Raw genomic sequence first — 25,296 nt, forward strand, 5'->3', positions numbered from 1 at the left:
CACCAATACTCTGTGACACTGCGTCAACTACACGAGCTACTTTTCTGTTGAGGTCTACAGTAGCATTCCCATTCCAAAAGGTAATAGACAGTTAAGATCACTCACTTAGACAGCACGATCAAACGTTTTAATACCCGACAACTTCTCAAATGGCGGAGAAGGTACAAATATGAAACATAATCGCAAAGCTAAAACAGGAGGCAATTTGATATTAGATTTATTGTATCCTTCAATGAAACGAAGATGGCTACCTCTTAGCTTGTGTTTATGGCAACTGGGCATCCAATAAACATCGCACCGAACTATTAATACTTGTGAATTGTTAATTTGTTTTCTATATTAAATACTTTTGCATTTTCGTCATCCAAACACAAATAGGCCCACTTTATTTGATCCCGGAGAGTTTGAATTAGGGTTATTTTGATTAACCTGTACAGATTCGGTTACTAGGGATCGCAACGGTAAAATCGTGTACAATACTTGTCCAACACTGTACTGACATTAATTAATGCAAAAAAAAATATGCACGCGCGCGCCAATCTCCATATCAGAAGTTGTTAACGACTCTCGCGAGACTGGATATGCTACATAAAGGGGTCCCTAGAAACATGAGGTAAAATTGTTGAAAAAAAAAATCATTGTAAAATTATAATTTTTGACTTGTTTTGACTTTCCTCTTAATTATCAGGATGCTGACCTGGCGATAGGTTTGAAATAGGTCTGGCTACACGTACATTTTAAAAAGTTGTAACAATGGTGTTCACATTATCTATCAATCTGTTCAAGCCTCATAAATATTAATCCATTATGCTGTGCAGTAAAAATGTGCAGAAATGCCTCCTTCAAGAGTTATTAATTAATAAATATCACCATTTTTGCCGGCTTCCATTGGTCACGCGAAGTCACGCGGAGTGACGCTACTGAATATGCTAATAAGCGTTCGTCATTGTTTCCCTAAAATCAGCCAACCAGAAAACCATGCACGTGAGTTAAGTTGGTTGGCAAACAATCCTAGTCGAAATTTACCTTGGAGATAGTTCAAGGCGTAACGCAAGCGTTTGAAGCACCATATTCAGCTGAAATTCGGAACATAGGCCCTACTTAGATAGGGGATTCTTAGAAATTCTTTAGGGTCAGCTTTACCAGCAACCGGAATGGACGTTTTGGCATCGCTGACAGCGATATTTTCAATGACAAGATTGAAGAAGCCAACTTTTCAAAATCCCAATTAGTAATCAACCCGCGCAGTCATTTTTAACTGCTCGTATATTAACACTGTGTACCAGCTTATACCAACATCGAGTACAGGTACATGGTTTACATGTACACATACATGTGCATACCCTTCTTGTTGTGATTAATAATGTACTGTAGGCTATAGGATAATTTAAAATATATATATATATATATATATATATATATATATCCAATGAAATCGTCTTCTATCACAATTCACAGTGCTCGATACATCTCTGTAGAGCTATAAACATGCAATAATTTATGCAATAATTTATTTATTTTATTTATTTATTATAATTGGTAACTCTATTACCAATTTTTCCAATCTGAATTTATTGCATATATATATATATATATATATATATAAATATAATTTAATATATTTTTAAAATTAATTTTGTTTTACTGTCTATATTTGTTTGTCAAATAAATAACAACAATAATAACATGTGCGCATATTTTTTTGAGATGCATGCCACCGATGTTGAGTTTCGAGTTTGTATCATGTTTTTAAACACGCAATGATTTAGGTCCACCGTATACAATAAAAAATATCCTGCCAACATACCTTGCAAACGCATGCTGATTTATCTTTTCTGGACGTTGTGATAAACTCAAACTCTATTACCAATTTTTCCAACTATACTCTTATTAAATTCCATGATTAAAATCTCCACTGATGGGTCTTATCCCGGCAAAAAGCGACCAATTGTGCTCGTACGATCGTCACTGAAAAGTAGTTGCAGTACACACAACCACACATCCACGAGGTGCACACAAATGACACACCATTGAAAAACACTTTTAGTCTGGTCCTCAAGTACTCCACTGCGCACACCGCATTGATGTCTATCAGGTGCTTGACCGCATTGCTTATTAGACTTGTCACCAGTCCATCCATTATCGCAACATTTCGCCAGAAGTTTTTGGGCAAAAACGATACTTAACAAGTATTTTTTTTTTCGTTAGGTAGACAATTGGAAATTCGTAATTTTTTAGTGGCAATTCGTATTTTCGTAATTTAACAAACAAATCGTAATAATTACGAAAAATTCGTAATAGTTGGCAGCTATGCAAGAAGTTTAGAAATTATTCTTCCTTGATAATTTAACTTTTCAACCATACTGGGCATATTTTCTGAGAAACACAACATTCAAAAGGCAATGTGTTTTGTGGTGCATAAATTTCACTGCTCTGTTATTGCGTCTTAGTACGCAATCGGATGAACAATGGCGACGGTTAGGGCCTCGCAACCACACGTCTGTGTTAACTCCCAATTAAAAATTAGCAAAATAATCACTCGTTGGGAATTTAACAAATGATCTCCTGCATGCTTGTGCAGTTGTGTTACCACTCGACAACTGAGCTTGCAGGATCCGTTCGTTTGGACAAAATCAGATGTGCATGCAGCAGCGGGTACCGCAATTAAACTATTAATTAGATGGAATATGCGTCAGGTTGATGTAAATCTTTATTATGTCTTGCCCTTCAAAAAAAAAGGAATATCATTATACATGTAAATGAATTATGAATAATATGAAAAAGATCTGTTGACCCCTGGTAATGCATATTACTCGGAAGGGCATATTCAAGTTATTGGATAGCGCTAGCGGCATATGGTCGAGAAAAGGAATAAAGGCTCTGTAGACAAGATAAGTGTTGGTATTGGATTTGTCATTTACTAGTTCAATCACCGATTTCCTTGATCTTTCAACACTACACTTACAAGGTAAGTTTACACGTGTGTGTTCATCCGTTTTGGATAGGTAGATGGCAGCTTGTATGTATCCCCTTTTTGTTTTATTTTGTTTTTGTTTTTAATGGACGCACACCTTCAACAATATAACCCCAGTGGTTAGCTTATAACGTTTGGCGGCAAATGCACAGGGACGCAAAGCTATCAACTCATATCCGGGGCGGATCCATTTTTGGCTGATGGGAAATTATCACTCAGGGGAGAGTTGGTGTGGCAGGCATCGATTTTGTTTTTTGTTTTTTCTCCAAGGAGTGGGAGTGGATAGATACTTCCCCCGTAGTTCAGCCACTGCATATGCTACTTTTCCTGCTTTGCAATCGGCAGACCATCCGACATACAATTTATTGGGTGACAACCGGGCATAACTACTTGGGAGGAAAATTAAACCAAAAAAAATCACCTCATAATCGAGTTACATATAAGTCATTATAAAGTATCCTTTAGAAGTACCATTTTTTGTTTATCATTTTTTTTCAGCACAAACTGACCAATAATGTATTTACTGTGGAAAATGCCGAGAGACATATTTGATATAAAAACGTGTATATTTCACCAAACTAAAACCCACTAACAAGCATAACGTTTCTGTGACCATTTTTTTTTCTTCGGTGGGACTTTTTAATTTAGGGCTCGTGGGAAATGGTTGATTTGTCTTATGACGTGGATTTTGCGAATATGTTGATCCCCCTTATACAGCCATCCGTTTAAAATTAAAAGAATATCTAGGCCTGCTTTTTTTTTTTACTACACGCCTAATTGTTTAGAGAGATAAAGACTAGATGAACACAATATTAATTGATTGATCATTATCCTCCACAAACTAAACCAAATGTAATACATGTATGTTTATTGCTTCCGTAGATTCTTTCCCAGTGATTGCCAATTAACGCCAAGATGTCATCGTCTAATAGTAACGACCTCCTCAGCCTGGCCGAAAGAGGACCGTGAGGGCTTCCTGCGTGACGTCATCACCAGCTTCTATAAGAGAATTCCCTTCCAGAGTGTGACTGCGATCGCCACGCCCAAACCAGATAGGCGCGCTTTGACCTTCCCAGAGATCAAGATCAACATGATGACCCGGAAGGGCGGTTTCTGTTACGAATTGAACCACTTCGTCAGGGTACTGTTAGAGAAGCTTGGATTCGAGGTGTACCACATTGCATGCACCGTTAAAGGAATGCCCCAATGTCATATGGCAAACGTGGTCAGAAACCTGAACCAACCGGGCGACCTTCATCTGGTAGACATAGGAACCGGTTATCCCTTGTTCAGACCCATCCCTCTAAACTTTGACAAAGAGTCACTTGTGTACAAGGACAGCTTCCTGTTTTATAAGTTTGTGAAAGAGGCCGATGGCAGCGTCCGATGGATGCACAGAGTCTACCGGGAATATGACGACTTCCCGCCGGAAAATGTCCTGGAAGAGTGGTACACGTTCAATGTGTTCAACCTGGAGTTCCGGGATATCGAATTTTTCGCAGAGAGCATGGAGAGCGTCCATACAGTGGAGGGCGACCCACAGTCCTTGGCGCATTTCTTGGTCAGCCTGAGGGCGATAGACTTCCGCAACGGGAAGCTCTTCGCCATCAAGGATACCACCATCTTGGAGGAAGACGCTAGCGGTAAGGTGAACAAGAAGCGCCTATCGTCCCCACACGAGCTGCTGGAGGCGTACATGGTCCACTTCCCACAGTTTCCCACAGAGACTGTACAGCAGGCCATGAAGACTGTCACACTCACATTTGAAGGCTAAATTTGTCAATCGAGTCACGTTACTGACTCAATGAAATTTTCTGTAACTAAACGACGATATTTACTCGGTTTGATCAGTTAATTATCTCAATTTGAGTATCCTGTCAACGGTTTATTATTAAATGGACACCTGCAATTTTTAATGTTGGGATCTAGGGATTTCCCACTCTATTGCATTTAATCAACGTGTATTTCCATAAGCCTAAATGCTACAACTTTCATAAAATAATGTAACAAAGTGAACTAATAAACAATATTAGTATGATTATACATGTACATGTAGATGTAGATAGATTAGAGAGAAAGAAGAAAAATAAAACAATAGGTAGTTATTTGGGCTTGTATTAAGCTGACTTGACAAAACAAAACCAAAATGACAACTCAAAACATGCATAGGTAGACTAATAATGGGACAAACATAATTTCATTACACATGAGATGAATGTAAATACTGAGGGACAGAAAGTCAGGTAACCTTTAAACTTTATTTGCCTATGATCACGAGCTGAATTATAAAACCCTTGTCTCGACGACACTCCCGTCAGCCGGAAGTGACTTAATACATTGTATACATTTGTATAAATTGCACTTGAATATATTTGTATACATCGCACTTGTATCGTCGATACATTGCACTTGTATCATTTTGCAACGTATTGTTTTCGGAGGCAGTTCCCACGCTTGACTCCTGCAGCTCGTAAGCATGGTGACCGTTGTAGACAATTTTCGGCTATATTTAAGATGAAAAAATTGTGTGACACAAAATTTGACAGAATGGATTTTTTGTTTGGCAGATTTCTGGCAGAGTTCTGAAAACTTAGTAATTTGAAAGAAAAACATAGTAAATTAGGTTTGATGACCTAGGTGCGAAGCGCGTGGCGTTTTCAATAACATCATTATAATATGATTGATTACAGCAGCTGCTATAAAGTTTTGTGTAAGTGCTGCTATACTGCGTCATCCCGTATATGGTGTTTTAATTATAAATCTGATTTGCCAGCTTGGCATTGTGGATCTCACTATCTCAATCTCATGGGAAATATTTGTATAATTACCTGTTCATCGAAATGATAATGACTAATTATTAGTTTATGGCAAATAAATGCGAAATTGCAACATGCAAAGTGATAGATAAGCAACTGAAATTATGTGCATAGCAAATCGAGACAGACAATTTATGTGCCTTGTTTTCACAATCTAGAATAAAACAAGATGTTTTCCAATGTACCTGTCAAATCCCTCTATTTTTAGTCTGTCTTTTACAATGTGTAGCTCCGAAATTCATATTGACTTAAGCCTCCCCATTTTTTGTTTCAACGACAACTTTTCTATAAATAAAATAGTGGTAACGTATCTGTTAGGTTGTTAAAACACGTTTTAGAAGGTTAACTTTCAAGTATTTATGTCAAAAAATATGGTTTAGTTAAAAATCAGTACTGTTTTGTTCCATGTCCTGGAGCTATTAAACTTTACAATTTTGAGCAGATTTCATATATTCATTGTAATTGATATTTTGAAAAGTCCTAGTTCCAACTTGAGCAACTTAACGAAGAATGAGCCTTGATCAAAGTAAACCCAATCAGGAAAATAAAAACAACTCGTCGCACACGCTCTACACGATTAAAACAAAACTTTGAATCTCCTTTTTTTTTCTGTTTGTATTCATAACCAAAGGGTACAAACTTAAAGTAAAATACGCATCGCCCACCAGGCCAACACAATAGTGCAGTTATAAACCAGACATATCGTCGGCGGTATATGATGGTAGGCCACCTTCAGAATTGATAGGCATGTTGCCTAAGCCATTAAACTATCGAATATTCCTTTTCATCATCATAACCATCAGAACTATCTCCACCTATACCCGCACAAATCAGCAGAGCCTTGGACAAAGTGACCTTCCACTCGGTATAATTGAAATAACACTTCTAATATTACGAGTTAATAAGCCATTTTGGTATTACAAAATAGTGTGGTGCCAACAAGATTCGACGATTTTTTTCGGGGGGGGGGGGGGAACGCGGCAGATAAAGGCACAACAAGGCTATGAGGGACGTGGTAGCCGAATCTGCATTCTGAGTGATTGTTCGTGCAATTGAAAAAAAATGGAAACTTTCGTTCGAGCAAAAGTTTGGACAAACAAGACACCTGAAACACTTCGCTTTCCAAACTTGTTGTTTAATGTTACCATACAGAACACGACGATCTCTTCAATTTTGCTGGTACCCCGCTATGCCTTTGCACGCATACGATGAAATGTTTATCCCGAAAGAAAAAGCGTCAAATCTTGATGTGCACTTGCGCAGTTGGAATACCGAAGTGACCAATATGAAGCTCCCTAACAAGCCCCACAACGCAGAGATCTGTATACAAAAAAGCACAGAATTACACTAGTTTATGAAGCGATTTCGAATTACAAAACGCGTTTTTATTCATGTTAATACATGTTCAAATATTTAATCATTTTATGACTTTGCATTTACTTTTACGTGGCCAATTAAGGGTGCTTCAAAATGGCGTCCAGTGACTTCGTCCCCCATGACACAAGCGTTATCCAGTCAGTAAAGCAGAGATCAGTGAATGCACCATTTTCTTGAAACACCACCCATCCTTTGCCACATATCCTTTGCCTCTTTTCTTAATGGCAAAACTTCCCATGCCAATGTTAAGCTATGGACATCAAAGTTTTTGTTGTTTTTTGTTTGTTTGTTTTTATAATGGCAAAGCGCTGTAAGTTTACTTTTAGGTCGGGTTTTTTTAGTCCTAAATTGGAATAAAATTGTACTCAAGTCGGCAAAAGAGCTGAAGTAGTTGTCATGATCATATATCTAAGAACACATTGTTTTGCCATCAAAGTGAAGCATGCATGTATATGTGATAATAATGCGGCAAACGAAACTAAATTCGTAAAACTACCAAGAACTCTGACGTCAAATTTTGCAGGAAAGTAAAATATAATATCTGCCATGATCACACAATTTGACATTGTAAAATCCAGTTATTTACCAAAAAAGGCAGTAGGTTAAAGTTTAAACTCAATTTTCTCAAAGTTTGAGAGTTTATATTTTTTTTTTGAGTTGGGCTGCTTTGTCATGAAAGGGCTGGACTATTCGCGACACAGACCTCCCTGTTTGGTTTTTTTTAACCCATAGTATGTCAGCAGTTTTGATTTATCAAAGAGTTTATATTATTTGATTATCGTCCTAAATTTGAAATGTTTTTAAAATCTACATTTGTTTTTGTGTTTCATAATTCACAGCATGTGTTTATTGCCTTTGATCTAATAAGCCAAGTTTAAAAAAAGAACTCGTCGAGCTATACAACATATGGCTCCTATTTTTTAAAAAGAACAACTAAAATTTCGCCGTTTTTTCAGGTCAACTGGCAAGTCTCATTTAGCCCAAGGTCACCCAAAGTAATTTTCCCCGACATGCCAACAAAATAGCCCGAGTTAATGAAAACGGATATACACGTCCGGGTCACATGATGGCGGACCACTTTCGACTGGTAACGAACTACCGGGAATTATTATTTTTCATGATCGTAAGCAATTAAACTTCCTCCAACCCGCACAAACCGGCAGAGCATGGGACATAGTAAACTTCATTTCGGTGTAATTATTAAACACTTCTAATATTGCAAGTTTATTTCAGCTGGTGACACCGTGTACGTACCGCAGTTCGTTTTATTTGTGCAGTAGCCTAGCTAATCTGGTGACCTTTTGCAGATAGAGTGGTATATATTCAACAGGACCTTTTTCAAAGCTACTCATCCGAATAGCATTACCGCAGACTTACGTCGTAGCCAAATGTGCGTATAGTTGCATACAGAGGGAAAGCAAAGTCAAGCGGAAAGAAAGGTAAGATAAGCCACACCGTGGCGTCTACTATAGGATATACATGTAGTTGTAGGCATATGGCGAGCCTGTATGGATCCACTCCCATGTTTTACTGTTGACAAAAGACATGTACCTTTAACAAAATAAGCCCGATATTGAGTGAGTGACCATGTCGATGGTCATGCATTCCCTCATTACTACCTATACAGTTGTGAACTACGTGAAGGACCGATATATCTGGTGGACTTCGGCCTGTTTGAAATTGATTGGGTGCAGGCTCTGAAACAAAGACTCGTGAATAAAGAAAAAAGAAGTTAAAGTCATTGGCGTGACTAGGGTTAAACTTCTGCGTTAAGCTGTGGGTGCATAACATTTCCAAGGGAACCTTTTTAAATTCATTTTTTTTAAACGGGGTCACCCTCGGGCACGTATCTGAGCTCCCCCCCCCCCGCCCCCCTCCCCGGTAGTTACGCCACTGGCCATGGGCCTCAGTTATGAGTCGGCCATATTGAGTTGAAAGTGACGCCTCATAAGTCCGAAACAGCATTTGTCCATTTACGGACTTACAAAGCGCCGGACTTATGAGGCGTCGGACCTATGAGGCGGATTTTTTGCCTAATAAGTCCGACGCCTCATAGGTCAGAAATTTTGGACTGATGCGGCGTCGAACCTATGATGCGTCGGACTTATGATACTGCCCCCATTAATAGATTGCAAATTAGGAACAATAAAATCACACCAACACTGTTGCCTACAGTGTTTACCAAAGTGTTCCATACGATCGAAACCAAAGTGTTCTATATACGACCGGATAGAAGAAATAGTGAATGTGGTGAACTTTTCATCGAACAAACAGTACAGAACCTGCAATATTATACTTTGATATGTGTCAAGATATTTGATAAATAGACGTATGCAATGCATCAAGATACATCCCAAAATATCAGGGATAATATTTTTGTGGCATAATTCTTTGGTGGGACGTTTCATTTTAGGGGCTTGTTGTTGTTGATCCATTTGCGACCTTTCATTCAGAAAACGAAATCTTATCCAGGCCTCTATTTTTTTTTAAAAACAAGCCAACGAAATTGGTAGGTAGACCATCCTTATCCTGGGTACTCAACCAAAAGTACTATTATTGCGTCAACAGATTGCTAGTCAATGCCAAGATGTCAAGGTCTAACGACACCATCAGCCTGATTGAAGCAGAAGATTTCCTTGAGAGCATTTTGCAGCTCAAGTTCCCAATGGACCGACTGACAGAAGACCGAGCCGGCTTCCTGCGTGACGTCATCGCCAGCTGCCATAGAAGGATTCCTTTCCAGAGTGTGACGTCGATAGCCACGCCCAAACCAGAGAGGCGCGCGTTGACCTTCAAAGAGATCAAGGTCGACATGATGACCCGGAAGGGCGGCCTCTGCTGCGAGTTGAACTACTTCATGAAGGTGCTCTTGGAGACGCTTGGATTCGAGGTTGACCACGTTGGGTGCAGCGTCTTTGGAAGTCTCAACAGTCATCTATCAACGGTCGTGAGGAATTTGAGCCGACCGGGCGACCTGCATCTGGTAGACATCGGCAGCGGGTATCCCATGTTCGACCCAATCCCACTGGTCTTTGACAAGGAGTCACCGTTGTACAAGACAAGCTTCCTATATCATAAGTTTTTAAAAGACACTGACGGCACCCTCCGATGGGTGCATAGAGCCTACCGGGATTATTACGATGGCCCGCCAGCAGATGTCGTCGACGAGTGGTACACGTTCATGGTGATTAACTTGGAGGTCCGGGATATCAAATTCTTTTTCCCCAACATGGAAAACATTCATACAGTTGAAAGCGGACCAAAGGCCCTGGCGCCTTTTTTGGTCAGCTTAAGGGCGATCGACTACCGAAATGGAAGGCTCTTCGCCGTCAAGGATACCACCATCTTGAAAGAAGACGCCAGCGGTAAGGTGAACAAGAAGCGCATATCGTCTCCTCAAGAGTTGCTGGAGGCATACAAGGTCCACTTTCCGCAGTTTCCGGCAGAGACTGTACAGCAGGCTATACAGCAGGTCACCCTCAAATTTCAAAATAGTTCTGGAAAATGAGTTAATAACATCAATTAAAACAGGTACGCAATAAGAGTTGAAAATTGGATTGAAAAGTAAAATCTGAGTTTTAATTATTTATCCATGATCATTCCTCCCGCCACGCGCGATCACAATTTAAAATATTACATTCTATGTTCTGAACTGTGAACATGTAGACGGTTACAATGGTGTTGACTTTGAACCGATGGCGTTGACGTTGAAATGCACACCCAGATTATATTTTCTACTAAAATCGCAAATTTCGAACATTTCAAACTCAAGATTCTAGGTATGAATCATGTGAATTATGTTTTGAACAAGTAGGTTGTCCCAGGCTATTTTCAAACCTGTTGTCAATTTTTGTCATTCAATTTTTGTCATTCAAATTTACGAGTTCGAATACTCACAAACGTCCAGCAAATTCAAATGTGTGCACATACAATGTTTAAATTCGCTCTGTTATCACACGATTTCATATTTTGTTCAAGGAACTCAAACCATGAGCTCCCAGTTTCGCCGAAGGTATATTCAATTTCGTCTCATCTAGGCCGTACCGTAAAGTTCAGAAGACAAACTCGTCTTTGTTATACCACTCAGTTATATCGTTATTTTGTTCAATTCCATCGTTCTTTATAAATTGCGACAGCTTCAGTAGAAGCCGCCGCTGGCTTGCTGGATCGAGCACCTTTAATGTTTACTATCCAATGACTGTATGGAATGTGGTTTCTACACAATGTAATTTGAGCCACCCGACCCTCACAACCAGCCCATTCACCCCTGATTAACCTCTGGCATGTCTGGAGTATCTCTCAGGCCCCAAACAGCCGTTAAAACCACAGACATAACCCCATTTGACATTCCATTTTGGTCACAGGGGTGATCGAAATAATCCCAATGTATATAGTGCATTTGTACACAAGCCTATGTAAATGTGCACAAGCACACAGGGTTTTCCCGCCAATTTTCAACCCCTCCAGTATGATCACAAGACTGACACCCCCTCTGAAGGATGTAGTATGGTCCATACTACGATCTGGTGATAGATGGCCCCGGGTGTGTTTACCACGTGGCCAGGACAATATAAAACATAAAAATGTGTAGAGTCAATATTCCCTCCTGAATCCGGGTAATTAATGTTCCATTTTTTTTTTTTTGGAGGAGGGTGCTTTCTTGTTATTCAGAAATGTACATTTTGTTTCTTTTCATTTGATAGTTCTGAAAAACACATTAGACTCAATTTAAGGCACTCACAAAATAATGTCACACGGGAAATTAATGGGCATATATATTTTTTTCTTATTATTTTCATTTGTCTTTACTTTTAACGCTTATAGCCCATTCTATTCGTTTCTTTATTCAACAGTAATTGAAATTCAAGCATTAGTTAAAATTTTGATTGATTGATTGATTGAATAAATACCGTTCATTACTATGCACGTTTGACCCGCAGACACGTACGTCTCCGTGTAGTTCGTGGCGTTGTCTGCTTCTCATATGTAGCTACTGATGTGCAAAGTTCACATTACGCTTACGCTGTGGGTGATATACACGCATGTACATGTAAATCCGTACAACCAGTACCTGCCGTGTGCACGGGGTTATTCTATGGAAGACGGATCGCTGTGCATTTGAGGTTTGCGTCTACACTGCAGCCCCTCTTGTCTCTCGAGCTAGTATTCGACTATTTGAGAGTGTCCGGCATATTGAGTAAGAAACCTCACTGTTATTTGGGGTTTTTTGCACAAAAACAGCAATATAGCAGCACCTAAAAAGAATAGCTTAATTCTTGTAATTAAGACATACTTTCAATTGATTATAAATGCTTATAATTGTGGTGTATTATTGTCTCAGGTGGCTATTTTCGCTCGATATATCAATGACTAAGAACAGGGATAAAAAAAAACATCGTACATTGCTTTTCTGTTTCAATCCAGACATGGCAGGCAACCTAGCTTATCCGAGGCGACGCAGTTTCTTGAGGGCGTCCTGCAGATGCACTCACTCAAGTTTCTGACTTGTTAAAATGTGCCATGAGTAACATACCAGTAGACAATGAAATCAGATAATCTGTTTACTAGATACTTGAATCAATATAGAATGATTTGCTGTTCATGCGTTTGGTTCGTTTCGTATAAATAACACCACTCCAAATCCAAAATGGTATGCTCAAATCTTTATTACACTTTCGAGAAAACAGTATACACACACAAAATGTTAAACTTTTATACGAAACACAATTTGGTTTTTAGCGCTCTTTATTTCCAAACGATCAATGTGGTTTCTTCAAAACGACAGCAACCCAGACTGAATAATTTCAGGAGGTGTTTAGTACCTATAAGGTGTTAAATCCAAGAAGGTTTTTGATAATATATATCGCTAGGTTACTTTTTGGGGCAATGCAAATTGTCATAATTAGGCCATAAAAAAAATAATAAGTCAGTCTCTGGTCAGCGCGCGCGTCGATTTTAATCATGCGCGTCAATCTTTTTTTTTCCAAAATGTTACGCGTAGCTTCAACAGCGCCCTCTATTGCCGCACCTCCTCAATTTGTTTTACCAAAGAGCACCAAGGAATGGGAAATTGCACCACGGCAAATGATCGAGAGCACCAAAGCAAATTATGAAGGACACAAATGTACACGAGGACACAAAAAAGCAAAATAGAACCCCACCTTGTCTGTACAATCCAAGCTTGAAGAAAAAAAAAAAAAAAAAAAAAAAACCGCGTCGCCGCGTCAATTCCGGAACTTTGGTCTGACCAGAGACCGAATATTTTTTTTTTTTTTTTTTTTTTTGGGGGGGGGGGCCTTGTATGCCTTTGTTTGCGTTATGAGTAACTTGTGTACGCACATGATCAAACAGATAGCTTTCGACTATGACCTTCATCAAGTCTGTGAAAGAAATCGCAAAAATCGGAGTTGTAGAACGTCAGCACAAAGTAAAAAAGATCTGCAGTTGATGAATTTCAGAGATCATGTTCATTCGTCGTGTGGGAAGTGTCTATTATAATTCGTTATAAGGGATCACAAAGTTTCGGGAAAAGAAGGTAGGTTTTATTGTTGGTTGGCGGGGTAGGGTGAGAAAACATTTAATTGGTGTGGGGAAATGTACGTGATGTTGGATGAGATGTTTGGTTATCTGGTTCGATAGATGTAATTGCCAGCTACAATTGAACACTTTTCATCAATTAATGTTATTTACAGCATTCTGTCTAATGTACAACGTATATACATAAAGGTACATTAAAATCAAAACAAACAAGAAGCTCTACGTATTTTTTTTTCAAAGTTTCTTTCGATGACTGCGTTGTCCGATACTGAGAGCCACCGTACGTAGGACTACAAGGGATGGTCTCGGGGTCGGGAATTATATTTTAATTTTCAGCGGGACCTGGGTTATGTCACAAATTATGTTGTACGTTATTTACACATAAAATGGTCATTTACACTGTACCACACACTACTACGTCTACTTCCACCAACTACTGAACATTGCAAATCTATAACGAAACAGCACAAGATTTAACAATGTATACTACTGTATTTCTGTGTCAGCACTACAAAGGCCGGAGTCTATCGACACGATACTGTACATGTATTTGCACGTTTGACCATTGCGAAATTGTTTGCCCGGCAGACACGTTCTACTATTGTTCACGGCATTGACCTCTTATAGGCCGATATGTTCGTAGTACACTTTACACTTAGTTCATGGGTGATATAGCTAGTATATTTACCGTATGCATGCACCGGGTCATGCTACGGCAGACGGATCGCTGTGTCATTTGTCTTAGAACGAAAAGCTGAGGTTTGTCTCTCGAGCAAGCTAGCATTCAACCATCGTAGAGTATCATCCGGCCGTTCAAGTAAGATATGACTTCACTGCTATGGTTGTTTTTGCATAAAACAATAGTTGGGGCCGAATTTGTAAGTACACGTGGAATTATCATGCGTGTTACAACTGATTATTCAGTAACCAACGCGTAATAGATCACCAACCCGTAATTAATGTCACATAAATTGACCGACTACACTGTCAATCAGTTGTTGCTGTATTACCGGTCTTGACTAATAATGTAACAAAAATTGAGTGATAAACATTCATTACAGTATCCGTCATTGTTTGTTACTCAATCAGTTTGTGATATTATCCGTCCATTTGTTTGACATAATCGGTGATTATTGATACATTATCAGTTAGTTACTACATTATGAGTTGTAACAAAGGCCCATGTATTTCACCTGGGAACATACACTCAACCAAAGAATGGACAAGGACAAACGACTGAGGTCAGAGGTCACCTCAAAACTGTTTTGGAGGTCTAGATTCATAACATTCATAACAATACTGTTCTTTGCACTATTGAGGCTTGGGTCACGAAGAAATGGCGTTTTGACGAATTAATATAGGTTTTCCGGGCCAATTTCCTGAAATGTTCATTCACTCCTGGAAATCGGTCAGTCATTTTCGTCTGAATTTGAGAGCACGTGTTGAATCCAATTTCAATTCAATGAAAGTTCAATCGTTTTCATTGTCCATGCATTCGGTTTTGAGAAACAGACGGCCAATTACGTTACCTGGGCATTAATTTACGCAAGCATGCCTTTTCTTATTTGATTGACTGTTAATGAAAAAGGAAACCGTAATTGTATCTGGTGCCGATGGCATTAAACTTAAAGTGAAATAGAATGATGAAGGCTTGGAATCGCCCTCTAAAAGCGATAAAGAAGTCTTGTACACGAATCTGAATGAACATAAACGAAAGGTGCTGCTCAATTACTTAATCGATTGAACTGAAATGGAATCCAGTGCTCTGGTAGCGAAAATGAAACGCGTGTTCAGAGCGATTATCAAGTTCAGTCGAAAATGAAAGACCGATTTTAAGAAGTGAATAAGCATTTGAGGAAGTTGGCCAGGAAATACCTATATGACAAATAGCAGTAACTAAAGATATCCTGAGTTCATTGATTTCAACAGGTGTATCACCAATTTAGATATGATGTCCCCACATCTGAATATTTTAAGTTTTAATATAAGTTTTAGACTTGGCTCATAAAAAAATATGGTATTTACATAAGAGACATGAATTGTGAAAAAAAGAGTTTAAAAAAAAAGCTCTTACTAATAGCTATAAACAAGTTTAAACATGTCATTGACCCCTCAAAGGTCACCAAAGGTCAGACTTGAAGTGCGCTCACGTCTGATCATTAATTTCCAATGCAATGTATGAAGACCTATGGCATAGACTTGGGTCATAGGAAATAAAGTTTGAGAACAAACGTTATGAATAGAGCATGTAAAATTCATTGACCTCTCAAAGGTCACCAGAGGTCAACTATGAAATGGTTGCCTGTCTTAAAATTTACTTCATGACATGAAGAACCAACATGCGGGGTTTTATGTTTTTATCACAAATTGCACAATCCCTTGGCATATTGGGGCATTGCCGCACCACTATGTTGTGTATTGTTGTTCAGATCAGAACAAGCATGCAAATCATACCCGAGCGTCTCTTATGGATATTTTTGATTGATCTATCACTGACTTCAAAACAGGGATAAAAAGCATGGCACATTGCTTTTCTGTTTCAGTCCAGAAATGGCGTACAATCTTAGCTCAACCGAGGTGACCCAGTTCCTTGAGTGCGTCCTGCAGATACAGTCACCAATGGAAAGTTTGGCCAGAGATCGGGTCAGCTTCCTGCGTGACCTCATCGCTGCCTTCCTGTCCAAGATTCCCTACCAGAGTGTGACGTCGATCGCCACGCCCAAACCAGAAAGACGCAGGTTGACCTTCCAAGAGATCAAGTTCGACATGATGACTCGGAGGGGTGGTCTGTGCTACGAGATGAACTCCTTCATGAAGTTGCTCTTGGAGAAGCTAGGATTCGAGGTTTACCACATTGGATGCACCAGCTTCGGAAAAACGAACAATCATCTGGCAATAGTGGTCAAGAATCTAAGTCGACCGGGCGACCTGCATCTGGTAGACGTTGGCTGCGGGCATCCCACGTTTGAACTAGTCCCACTGGACTTTGATAAGGAATCTCCCTTGTACAAGACAAGCTTTCTGGTTCATAAGTTCGTGAAGGATGCCGATGGCAGCTTCCGATGGATGCACAAATCGTACCGGGACTTCGACGGCCCATCGGTAATTGTCGTCGACGGTTGGTACATGTTCATGAAGTTCAAATTGGAGTTCCGGGATATCGAGTTCTTTTTCCCCCACATGGAGATCGTCCATACTGTGGAGATCGGCCCCGAGGCCTTGTCAATCATGTTGGTCCAATTGAAGGCAGTAGACTACCGCAACGGGAAGCTACTTGCCATCACCGGCACGTCCAACTTGGAGGAAGACGCCAGCGGTAAGGTCAACAAGAAGCGCATAACGTCCCCTCAAGAGTTGCTGGAGGCGTACAGGGTCCACTTTCCACAGTTTCCCGTGGAGACTGTACAACAGGCCATACAGACTGTCAACCTCAAATTTGAAAAATAACTTGGTGAATCAAGTTTCGGACTTGTTACAACGTTAACACATATCAATACAAATGAATACAGTTAATCTGTTTATTTACTTACAAGCTTACAAGGTTCACTTTCCGCAGTTTCCGGTAGAGACTGTACAGCAGGCTAAACAGCAGGTCACTCTCAAATTTCAAAAATAGTTCTGGAAACTGAGTTCATAACATCGATTAAAACAGGTGTGCAGTCAGAGTTTAAAATTGGATTGAAATGCAATGTCTGAGTTTATATTATTTATCCATGATTATTTCTCCTGCCACGCGCCATCTAATTTATAAATACTACATTCTTTATTACTTCGCGGGAAAACTTTTGGTCATAATTATTCTGTTCTGATAAAGGAGTCTATTAATCACCTCAAAAATTCTTGGTTGGTGCTCTCGCAACGTAAATATGTCCCGGTTAGTTTTACACCACCCAGCCATATGGTTGCGAAGGGCGATTTCCAAAGGTTACGTAACACTTTATTTTGAATGAAACTACATGTACACAGACATGTTGACGTTGGCGAGTGAAATATTTGTAAATTAACTTCTCCCGTTTGAAAGACCGTATCTTATTGCAACTTTCAGGATTTATTTCCCCTATAATGATCCAAGTATGTGCTAAAAGTCGTTGTGATATGTTTATTACTTTTCGTTGAAATTGGAAAAAAAGGCCTCTTCGAAATTCCTTGGAGATGGTTGCAGGTTTAACACTAGCGTCCGCAACAACAGATTTCGCTGAATTTCGGAATATACTTAGATGGTATAAGTGTTCAACTACTCGTGAAATAACAACTTGGGTAAATTCCTAGAAATTGGGATAAATACATACATTTGGGGGAGTTTTCGAACGATTTCTTCCAGACTTGAACGTCAGCTTTGACAGTAACCAGTATTGACGTTTCGGCATCGATGACGGCGATTTTTATCACTGACATGAAGTTTAGAATTTCTTCTCCAGTTAGAATGTAACATTTCAATCATACCGAGCATATTTTCTGAGAAACACAACGTTCAAAAGGCCATCTGGGGGGGGGGGGGGTTGGTTCACGAATTTCAATGCTCTGTTGCAGCGTCTTAGTACGTAATCAGGTTAGCTTTCCTTGACAACGACCGACGCTTTGCCTTCGCGACCATATGGCTGCACTGACTGATTTATCTTGCTTGGATTGTTAAAATTAGTGGGTTGACGGTCGATTAGGGGTTATCAGCATACAGTGTAGGGCTATCGAGCGAAATTAAGTCAATCACTTCTCATGGGGGTCATAACGTGAGTATAATTCGCATTTATACAGGGCTTGACAGGTTGTGATGGGGCCCTCGCGTTACCTTAAATGTATCTTTCACACGAGTGCATTTTATGTTGGCTGTTTATACGTTTAGGTGTCTAGTTGCAATTTTTGTTCGAAAGTTCCTGGTCAGGCGGTTGCATATACAACTTGGCATGTGCCCGCTGCTAATTATCGCCGCACAAGTGAGTGTCACTGCACCTAACTAACTCAAATGCCTTATTTCCTAAACGATGCTGTACTATAAAATTCGGTATTTATTAAAGTGACATTTTAATAGTACACTATCATCAGCTCTGAACTGTGAACAATTACGGTTACAATGGCGTTAACTTTCAACCAATGGCGATGACGTTGACAATGCACACCCACATTATATTGTCTAGTAACATCGCAAATTGTACCTATATAGGTGTCGAACATTTCGAACTCAAGATTCTAGGTATGAATCATGTGAATTATGTTTTTAATAAGTAGGTTTTCCAAACAATTTTCAAACCTGTTGTCATTCAAATTTACGGGTTCGAGTACTCACAAACGTCCAGCAAAATCGAATGGGTGCACATCATAAGAAAACTTTAACCATGAGCTCACAGTTTCGTCAAAGAGTATTCAATTTCGTCTCATTTAGCACGTTTCGTATTGTTCAGAAGAAAACTCGTCTTTATGCCACAGTTTTATCGTTATTTGGTTCAATTCCATCATCCTTCATTCAATGCGACATCTTCAGTAGAAGCCGCGCTGGTAAATTAAGGTTCCATTTTGTTTTTTTGTTTTGTTTTTGTTATTTTTTGCTTCCTTGTTATTCAGAAATGTACAGTTTGTTTCTTTTCATTTATTATTCTGAAAACACATACGACTCAATTTAAGGCACACACAAATAATGTCACGCGGGTTATTGAAGGACATATATATATATACTTTTATTTCCCTTTGTCCTTACTTTTAACGCTTATATCCCATTATATTCGTTTCTTTATTGAACAGTAATTTAAATTCAAGCATTAGTGAAAATTTTGATTGACTGATAGATTGATTAAAAACCGTTCATTAAAAATCGAAGGTGTCGAATGTTTTCACATGTATTTTGAGGAACTAGGGATTTTTAAGTGCACGTGTATATAATTATACGTAATTGACGTACCAGAAAAAGATTAACGTATGGAAACACAAACACTTCAGATATTTTTGCTATTTTGCCTTATGGTTATAAAGGAAATAGGATGGCCGCGCAGTTTCTTTCGATGACTGTGGTGTCCAATAAGAGCCACCGTAGGACTACAAGGGATGGTCTGGGGTTCGGAAATTCTATTTTAATTTGCAGGGACCTGGGTTATGTCACGAATTATGGTGTAAGTTATTCACACAGAAAATGGTCATTTACACTGTACCACTAATGTACATTGCTAATCTATAACAGAACAGCACAAAAATTTAACAATGCATTTACTACTGTATTTCTGTGTCAGCCCTACACAGGCCGGAGTCTATCGACACGATACTGTACATGTATTTGCACGTTTGACCATGGCGAAATTGTTTGCCCGGCAGGCACGTATTTCTATTGTTCACGGCATACTGACCTCTTCTTATATGCAGATGTTGGTGTTCGAAGTAGGCCTACACTTTATACCTGGTTTATGGGTGACTTAGCTGGTAAATACCGTATGCATGCACCGGGTCATGCTATGGAAGACGGATCGCTGTATACTATAGGCAGCTGCTGATGTGGAAAGTTCACGTTACGCTTACACTGTGGGTGATATACGCGCATGTACATCTACATGTACATGTAAATCCGTCAAGTAGTATCTGCTGTGTGCACGGGGCTTTGCTACGGAAGACGGATCGCTGTGTATTTCAGGCTTGCGTCTACACTGCAGCCCCTCTTGTCTCTCGAGCTTTCAACTATTAGAGAGTGTCCGGCATTTCAAGTAAGGAATCTCACTGCTTTGGTTTTTGTTTTGCGCAAAAAGAGAAATATAGCAGTACCTCTAAATAGAATAGCTGGGTGGGAATGTGTCAGTGCATTATGGAAATTTTCATAATCGTTGGTTTATCTATATAATCATAGGGCAATGGCACTCCGATATTTTCCAATTGGGGCAGGTCACATACAATTAGTGGACACCCACGATGGGTTGGGTGAAACTGCCTAAATGCAAACCCTGTACATGTGTGCATATTGTAATCCACAAATCACGTTTGGTCACTCCAATAGAGGGTCGTGATTTTGCACCGCGAGGTCGCGGGTTCAAATCACGGTTTTGCACTCGATTGATGTTTTCTTTTCTAACCTGAGGCTTCGGATGATTGTTTTTTTTAAGGAAAATAAAGTCGGAATTACCTAATGTTCCAGTTTACTTTTCAGTTGTCTAAATTTATATTTTCTTCTCACGTTCTTATCAAAGTTAAGTCCAAAATACCATAGCGTATACCCATATGTGGATGTCGTTTGGGAGAAAAAAAAATTGCATCCTGTGCGGGGGATTTAGGGTAAAAAAAACTCTGTCAAAAAAAACAAAATCATAGAAATATCTTAAAAATAATCCCCCCCCCAGCTCTGACACCCCCCCCCCCCCTAATTTACTGGTAAAAATGTCCGCCTGTGCACAAAATACGGACAGAGCCAGCGGTTATGTACTATTTGTACACTATCTGTAATAGTGCTAATAAATGATTTTAACAGCGCCTCCATTGAAAGTATGGCTCGAGCCCCCCCCCCCCTCCCTTTTTACATTTTAAATTTCCCATACCTTCCTGACAAATGAGGGCGCTGTTGCTTATGATGTAATTTCAGGAAAGCAATGCTCACTTTAGGGGTTTTCTGTTCAAATTCTAAACCCAAAAAGTTCTCATTTAACACATTCGTGAGAAAACTTTCCTAACTGGCTTACTGTCATGTACCGAAACAACAGAGAATAATCAAAGAAAAGAAAATTTACGACAACAGACAACTTTGTTAAATTGTGTTACTGTAATAGCTGTTACAATTCTGCCTGGTATGACATCGCACTTTTGCTCATGAAAATGGACATTCGCATATTTAGCACACACAAAACAGAGAGTCACTAAAATGCCTATAAAAGTGGCACAGTGAAAATCGAAAATAAGGTTAATGGGACACAAAGGTGCATTTTCAACGGTTGCATTATCAAATACATTTTATTATTTACGACGCGTCGCAACCCGAGTTTCGACGTGTAAACACGTAGCAACTCGCGACGCGTTGAAGGATCCATTTCCCCAAACCTTGCGATGTGTTGAAATGCGTTGTAAGGTCCTTGACAACAGCTTTAAATAGGTCGCAAGTTACGACGTGACCGATGGTCACCACGAAATAAGAAGCGTCCTTTTCTTAGCTAGTTTTATGACATAAAAAAATACATGAAGGATACTATAATACCGAGAAAATGTGTTTAAAGTTGCAATAATGCATTGAATAATTATGAACTAGCTTGGAATATTTCAATTTAATTGATATTTAAATATTTAAATTCCAAAGTAGCTATCAGTTCACAGTAGGCATGTTTTCCGCTAAAACTGCATCACACGTTCGACCATTTGGAGCGGAGATCCGATGACTGTTTGTTGACTATCAGACGACTATTTACAGTATACTTAATAAATACGTGCAACAGTCACCGTATTGACTCACAGGACGCGTCGCAGCTGCGACGCAAGGTTGCTTCGATACGACGCGTCGCAGCGCTGCAATGCATCGTAAGTTTCGTGATATCGGATTCAGAAACCTAGCCATATTTCAACGTCCACAACGTATGTTAGAAATTAACACTGGATGTACAGAATGGTATATACTCATCTTTCTTCTACAAGGCTATATTCCATCTTAGTTATTTCTTGTAATTAAAACATACTTTCAATTGATTATAAATGTTTATAATGATGGTGTATTGCTGTCCAAAGCCAGTGTGCAAAGCATTCACCTGCGTCTCTGGTGGCTCTTTTCGTTTGATATATCAATGACTACAGAACAGGGATAAAAAAAAACATCGTACATTGCTTTTCTGTTTCAATCCAGACATGGCAGGCAACCTTAGCTTATCCGAGGCGACGCAGTTTCTTGAGGGCGTCCTACAGATGCACTCGCCCATGGAGAGTTTAGCGAGAGATCGGGTCAGCTTCCTGCGTGACCTCATGGCTGCCTTCCTGTCCAAGATTCCCTTCCAGAGTGTGACTGCGATCGCCACGCCCAAACCAGAGAGACGCGGGTTGACCTTCCAGGAGATCAAAGTCGACATGGTGACTCAGAAGGGTGGCCTGTGCTTCGAGATGAACTCCTTCATGAAGGCGCTCCTGGAGAAGCTAGGATTCGAGGTTTACCACGTTGGATGCACCATCAACGGAAAACCGAACAATCATCTGTCAACAGTGGTCAAGAATCTGAGTCGGCCGGGCGACTTGCATCTTGTAGACGTTGGCTGCGGGCATCCCATGTTTGAACCAATCCCACTGGACTTTGACAAGGAGTCGCCCTTATACAAGTCAAACTATCTGGTCCATAAATTCGTGAAGGACGCCGATGACAGCTTCCGATGGATGCACAAATCCTACCAGGACTACGACGGCTCTACGGGACGTGTCGTCGACGGTTGGTACATGTTCTTGCAGTTCAAATTGGAGTTCCGGGATATCGAGTTCTTTGCCCTCCACATGGAGAACATCCACACCGTGGAGAGCGGCCCTGAGGCCTTGGCACATTTCTTGGTCCAATTGAAGGCAACAGACTTCCGCAACGGGAAGCTATTTGCCATCACCGGCACGTCCACCTTGGAGGAAGACGCCAGCGGTAAAGTAAACAAGAAGCGCATATCGTCCCCTCAAGAGTTGGAGGAGGCATATAAGTTCCACTTCCCACAGTTTCCGGCGGAGACTATACAACAGGCTATACAGACTGTCAATCTCAAATTTGAAAAATAAGTCTATGAAGCAAGTTTCTGACTTGTTAAAATATGCCATGAGTAACATGCCAGTAGACAATGAATCAGATAATCTGTTTACTAGATACTTGAATCAATATAGAATGATTTGCTGTTTATGCGTTTAGTTCGTTTCGTATAAATAACACCACTCAAAATCCAAAATGGTATGCTCAAATCTTTATTACACTTTCGAGAAAACAGTATACACATAAAAAAAAGTTAAACTTTTATAACGAAACACAATTTGGTCTTTAGCGCTCTTTATTTCCAAACGATCAATGTGGTTTCTTCAAAACGACAGCAACCCAGACTGAATAATTTCAGGAGGTGTTTAGTACCAATAAGGTGTTTAATCCAAGAAGGTTTTTGATAATAATTCGCTATGTTACTTTTTGGGGGCAATGCAAATTATCTTAATGCCTTTGTTTGCGTTATGAGTAACTTGTGTACGCACATGATCAAACAGATACTTACGACTATGATCTTCATCAAGTCTGTGAAAGTAATCGCGAAAATCAGAGATCTGCAGTTGATGAATTTCAGAGGTAATGTTCATTCGTCATGTGGGAAGTGTCTATTATAATTCATTATAAGGGATCACACAAGTTTTGGGAAAAGAAGTTAGGTTGATTGTGTGTTGGAGGGATGGGGTGAGAAGACAGATTTAAGTGGGTTGGGGGAAATGTGATGTTGGATGAGATGTGTGGTTATCTGGTTCAAGTTGGATAGATCTAATTGCCAGCTACAATTGAACACTTTTCATCAATTAATGTTTTTTACAGCATTCCATCTAATGTACAACGTATATACATAAAAGTACATTAAAAAAAAAAAAAAACAAGAAGCACTATACGTATTTTTTTTCTTCTTGTGGGATAACAAGGAACAAGGCTTTTTAACCACAAAAGGAGCTGAATTGCCATTTTGTCGGCTGAGATGAGGCAAACCCGACGTAGAGGGCGTTCAAGACGCCCACAGACTGGCTGTCCGTCCACTCAAGCAGCGGTGCGCTTTCTGTGTACCTTCCTACCCAGATAATTGCGTCGATCTTGGTGACCAAGAAACCCCGCCGTTCATCCTCGTCGAAGTGGTCCTCAATGACCTTCGCGTCGTTATATGTATCACTGGTGTGATGGTAGATGAAACTCGTAGAGGTTGACGAGAGTGCTGCGAACACGGAAAACACGTGAAACACTGTTATATAATGGAGCCATAACATGTTATTCAGAAATATAGTTTGTTTCTTCTCATTTTATTTTCTGAAAAACACATTAGACTCAATTTAAGGCACTCACAAAATAATGGCATGCGGGAAATCAAAGGGCATATATATTTTTATTTTATTTCCATTTGTCTTTACTTTTAACGCTTATAGCCCACTCTATTCGTTTCTTTTTAACAGTAATTGAATTCAAACATTGATTACAATTTTGATTGATTGATTGATTGAATAAATACCGTTCATTAAAAATCTAAGGTGTCGAATGTCTTCACATGTATTTTGAGGATCTAGGGACTTTCAAGTGCACGTTCATATACGTAATTGACGTACCAGAAAAAAAGTTTGACGTATGAAAACACAAACACTTCAGATATTTTTACTATTTTGCCTCATGGTTATAAAGGAAATATGATGGCCGCGCAGATTCTTTCGATGACTGTGGTGTCCAGTAAGAGCCACCGTAGGACTACAAGGGATGGTCTGGGGTTCGGGAATTCTATTTTATTTTGCAGGGACCTGGGTTATATGTCACGAATTATGCGTACGTTATTCATACAGAAATGGTCATTTGCGCTGTACCACATTCTACTAATTCTACTTCCACTAACTACTGTACATTGCTAATTTATAACGGAACAGCACAAGATTTAACAATGCATACTACTGTATTACTGTGTCAGC

At 39.6% G+C, this 25,296-nt stretch overlaps 4 protein-coding genes across 4 annotated transcripts; all 4 read left to right on the forward strand.

Moving 5' to 3' along the window:
* Positions 1-3,833: 3,833 nt before the first annotated feature.
* LOC119726008 lies at positions 3,834-5,871 on the forward strand. The gene has a single exon (XM_038197628.1). It carries the CDS (start codon positions 3,834-3,836, stop codon positions 4,746-4,748), a length of 915 nt encoding a protein of 304 aa, XP_038053556.1. The 3' UTR covers positions 4,749-5,871.
* Positions 5,872-8,250: 2,379 nt separating this feature from the next.
* On the forward strand, positions 8,251-11,577 carry LOC119725308. The gene is made up of 2 exons (XM_038196689.1): positions 8,251-8,606; positions 9,736-11,577. Exon 2 carries the CDS (start codon positions 9,755-9,757, stop codon positions 10,673-10,675), a length of 921 nt encoding a protein of 306 aa, XP_038052617.1. The 5' UTR covers positions 8,251-8,606; positions 9,736-9,754; the 3' UTR covers positions 10,676-11,577.
* Positions 11,578-14,218: 2,641 nt separating this feature from the next.
* LOC119725309 (uncharacterized acetyltransferase YvcN-like) lies at positions 14,219-17,918 on the forward strand. The gene is made up of 2 exons (XM_038196690.1): positions 14,219-14,521; positions 16,248-17,918. The coding sequence occupies exon 2, from the start codon at positions 16,255-16,257 to the stop codon at positions 17,149-17,151; it is 897 nt and encodes a 298-aa protein (XP_038052618.1). The 5' UTR covers positions 14,219-14,521; positions 16,248-16,254; the 3' UTR covers positions 17,152-17,918.
* Positions 17,919-20,075: 2,157 nt separating this feature from the next.
* On the forward strand, positions 20,076-24,018 carry LOC119725310. Its single transcript, XM_038196691.1, has 2 exons — positions 20,076-20,384; positions 22,493-24,018. The coding sequence occupies exon 2, from the start codon at positions 22,495-22,497 to the stop codon at positions 23,389-23,391; it is 897 nt and encodes a 298-aa protein (XP_038052619.1). The 5' UTR covers positions 20,076-20,384; positions 22,493-22,494; the 3' UTR covers positions 23,392-24,018.
* Positions 24,019-25,296: the final 1,278 nt, after the last annotated feature.

This window comes from Patiria miniata, unplaced genomic scaffold (assembly GCF_015706575.1).
Source record: "Patiria miniata isolate m_02_andy unplaced genomic scaffold, ASM1570657v1 HiC_scaffold_19, whole genome shotgun sequence".
Classification (NCBI taxonomy): Eukaryota; Metazoa; Echinodermata; class Asteroidea; order Valvatida; family Asterinidae; genus Patiria; species Patiria miniata.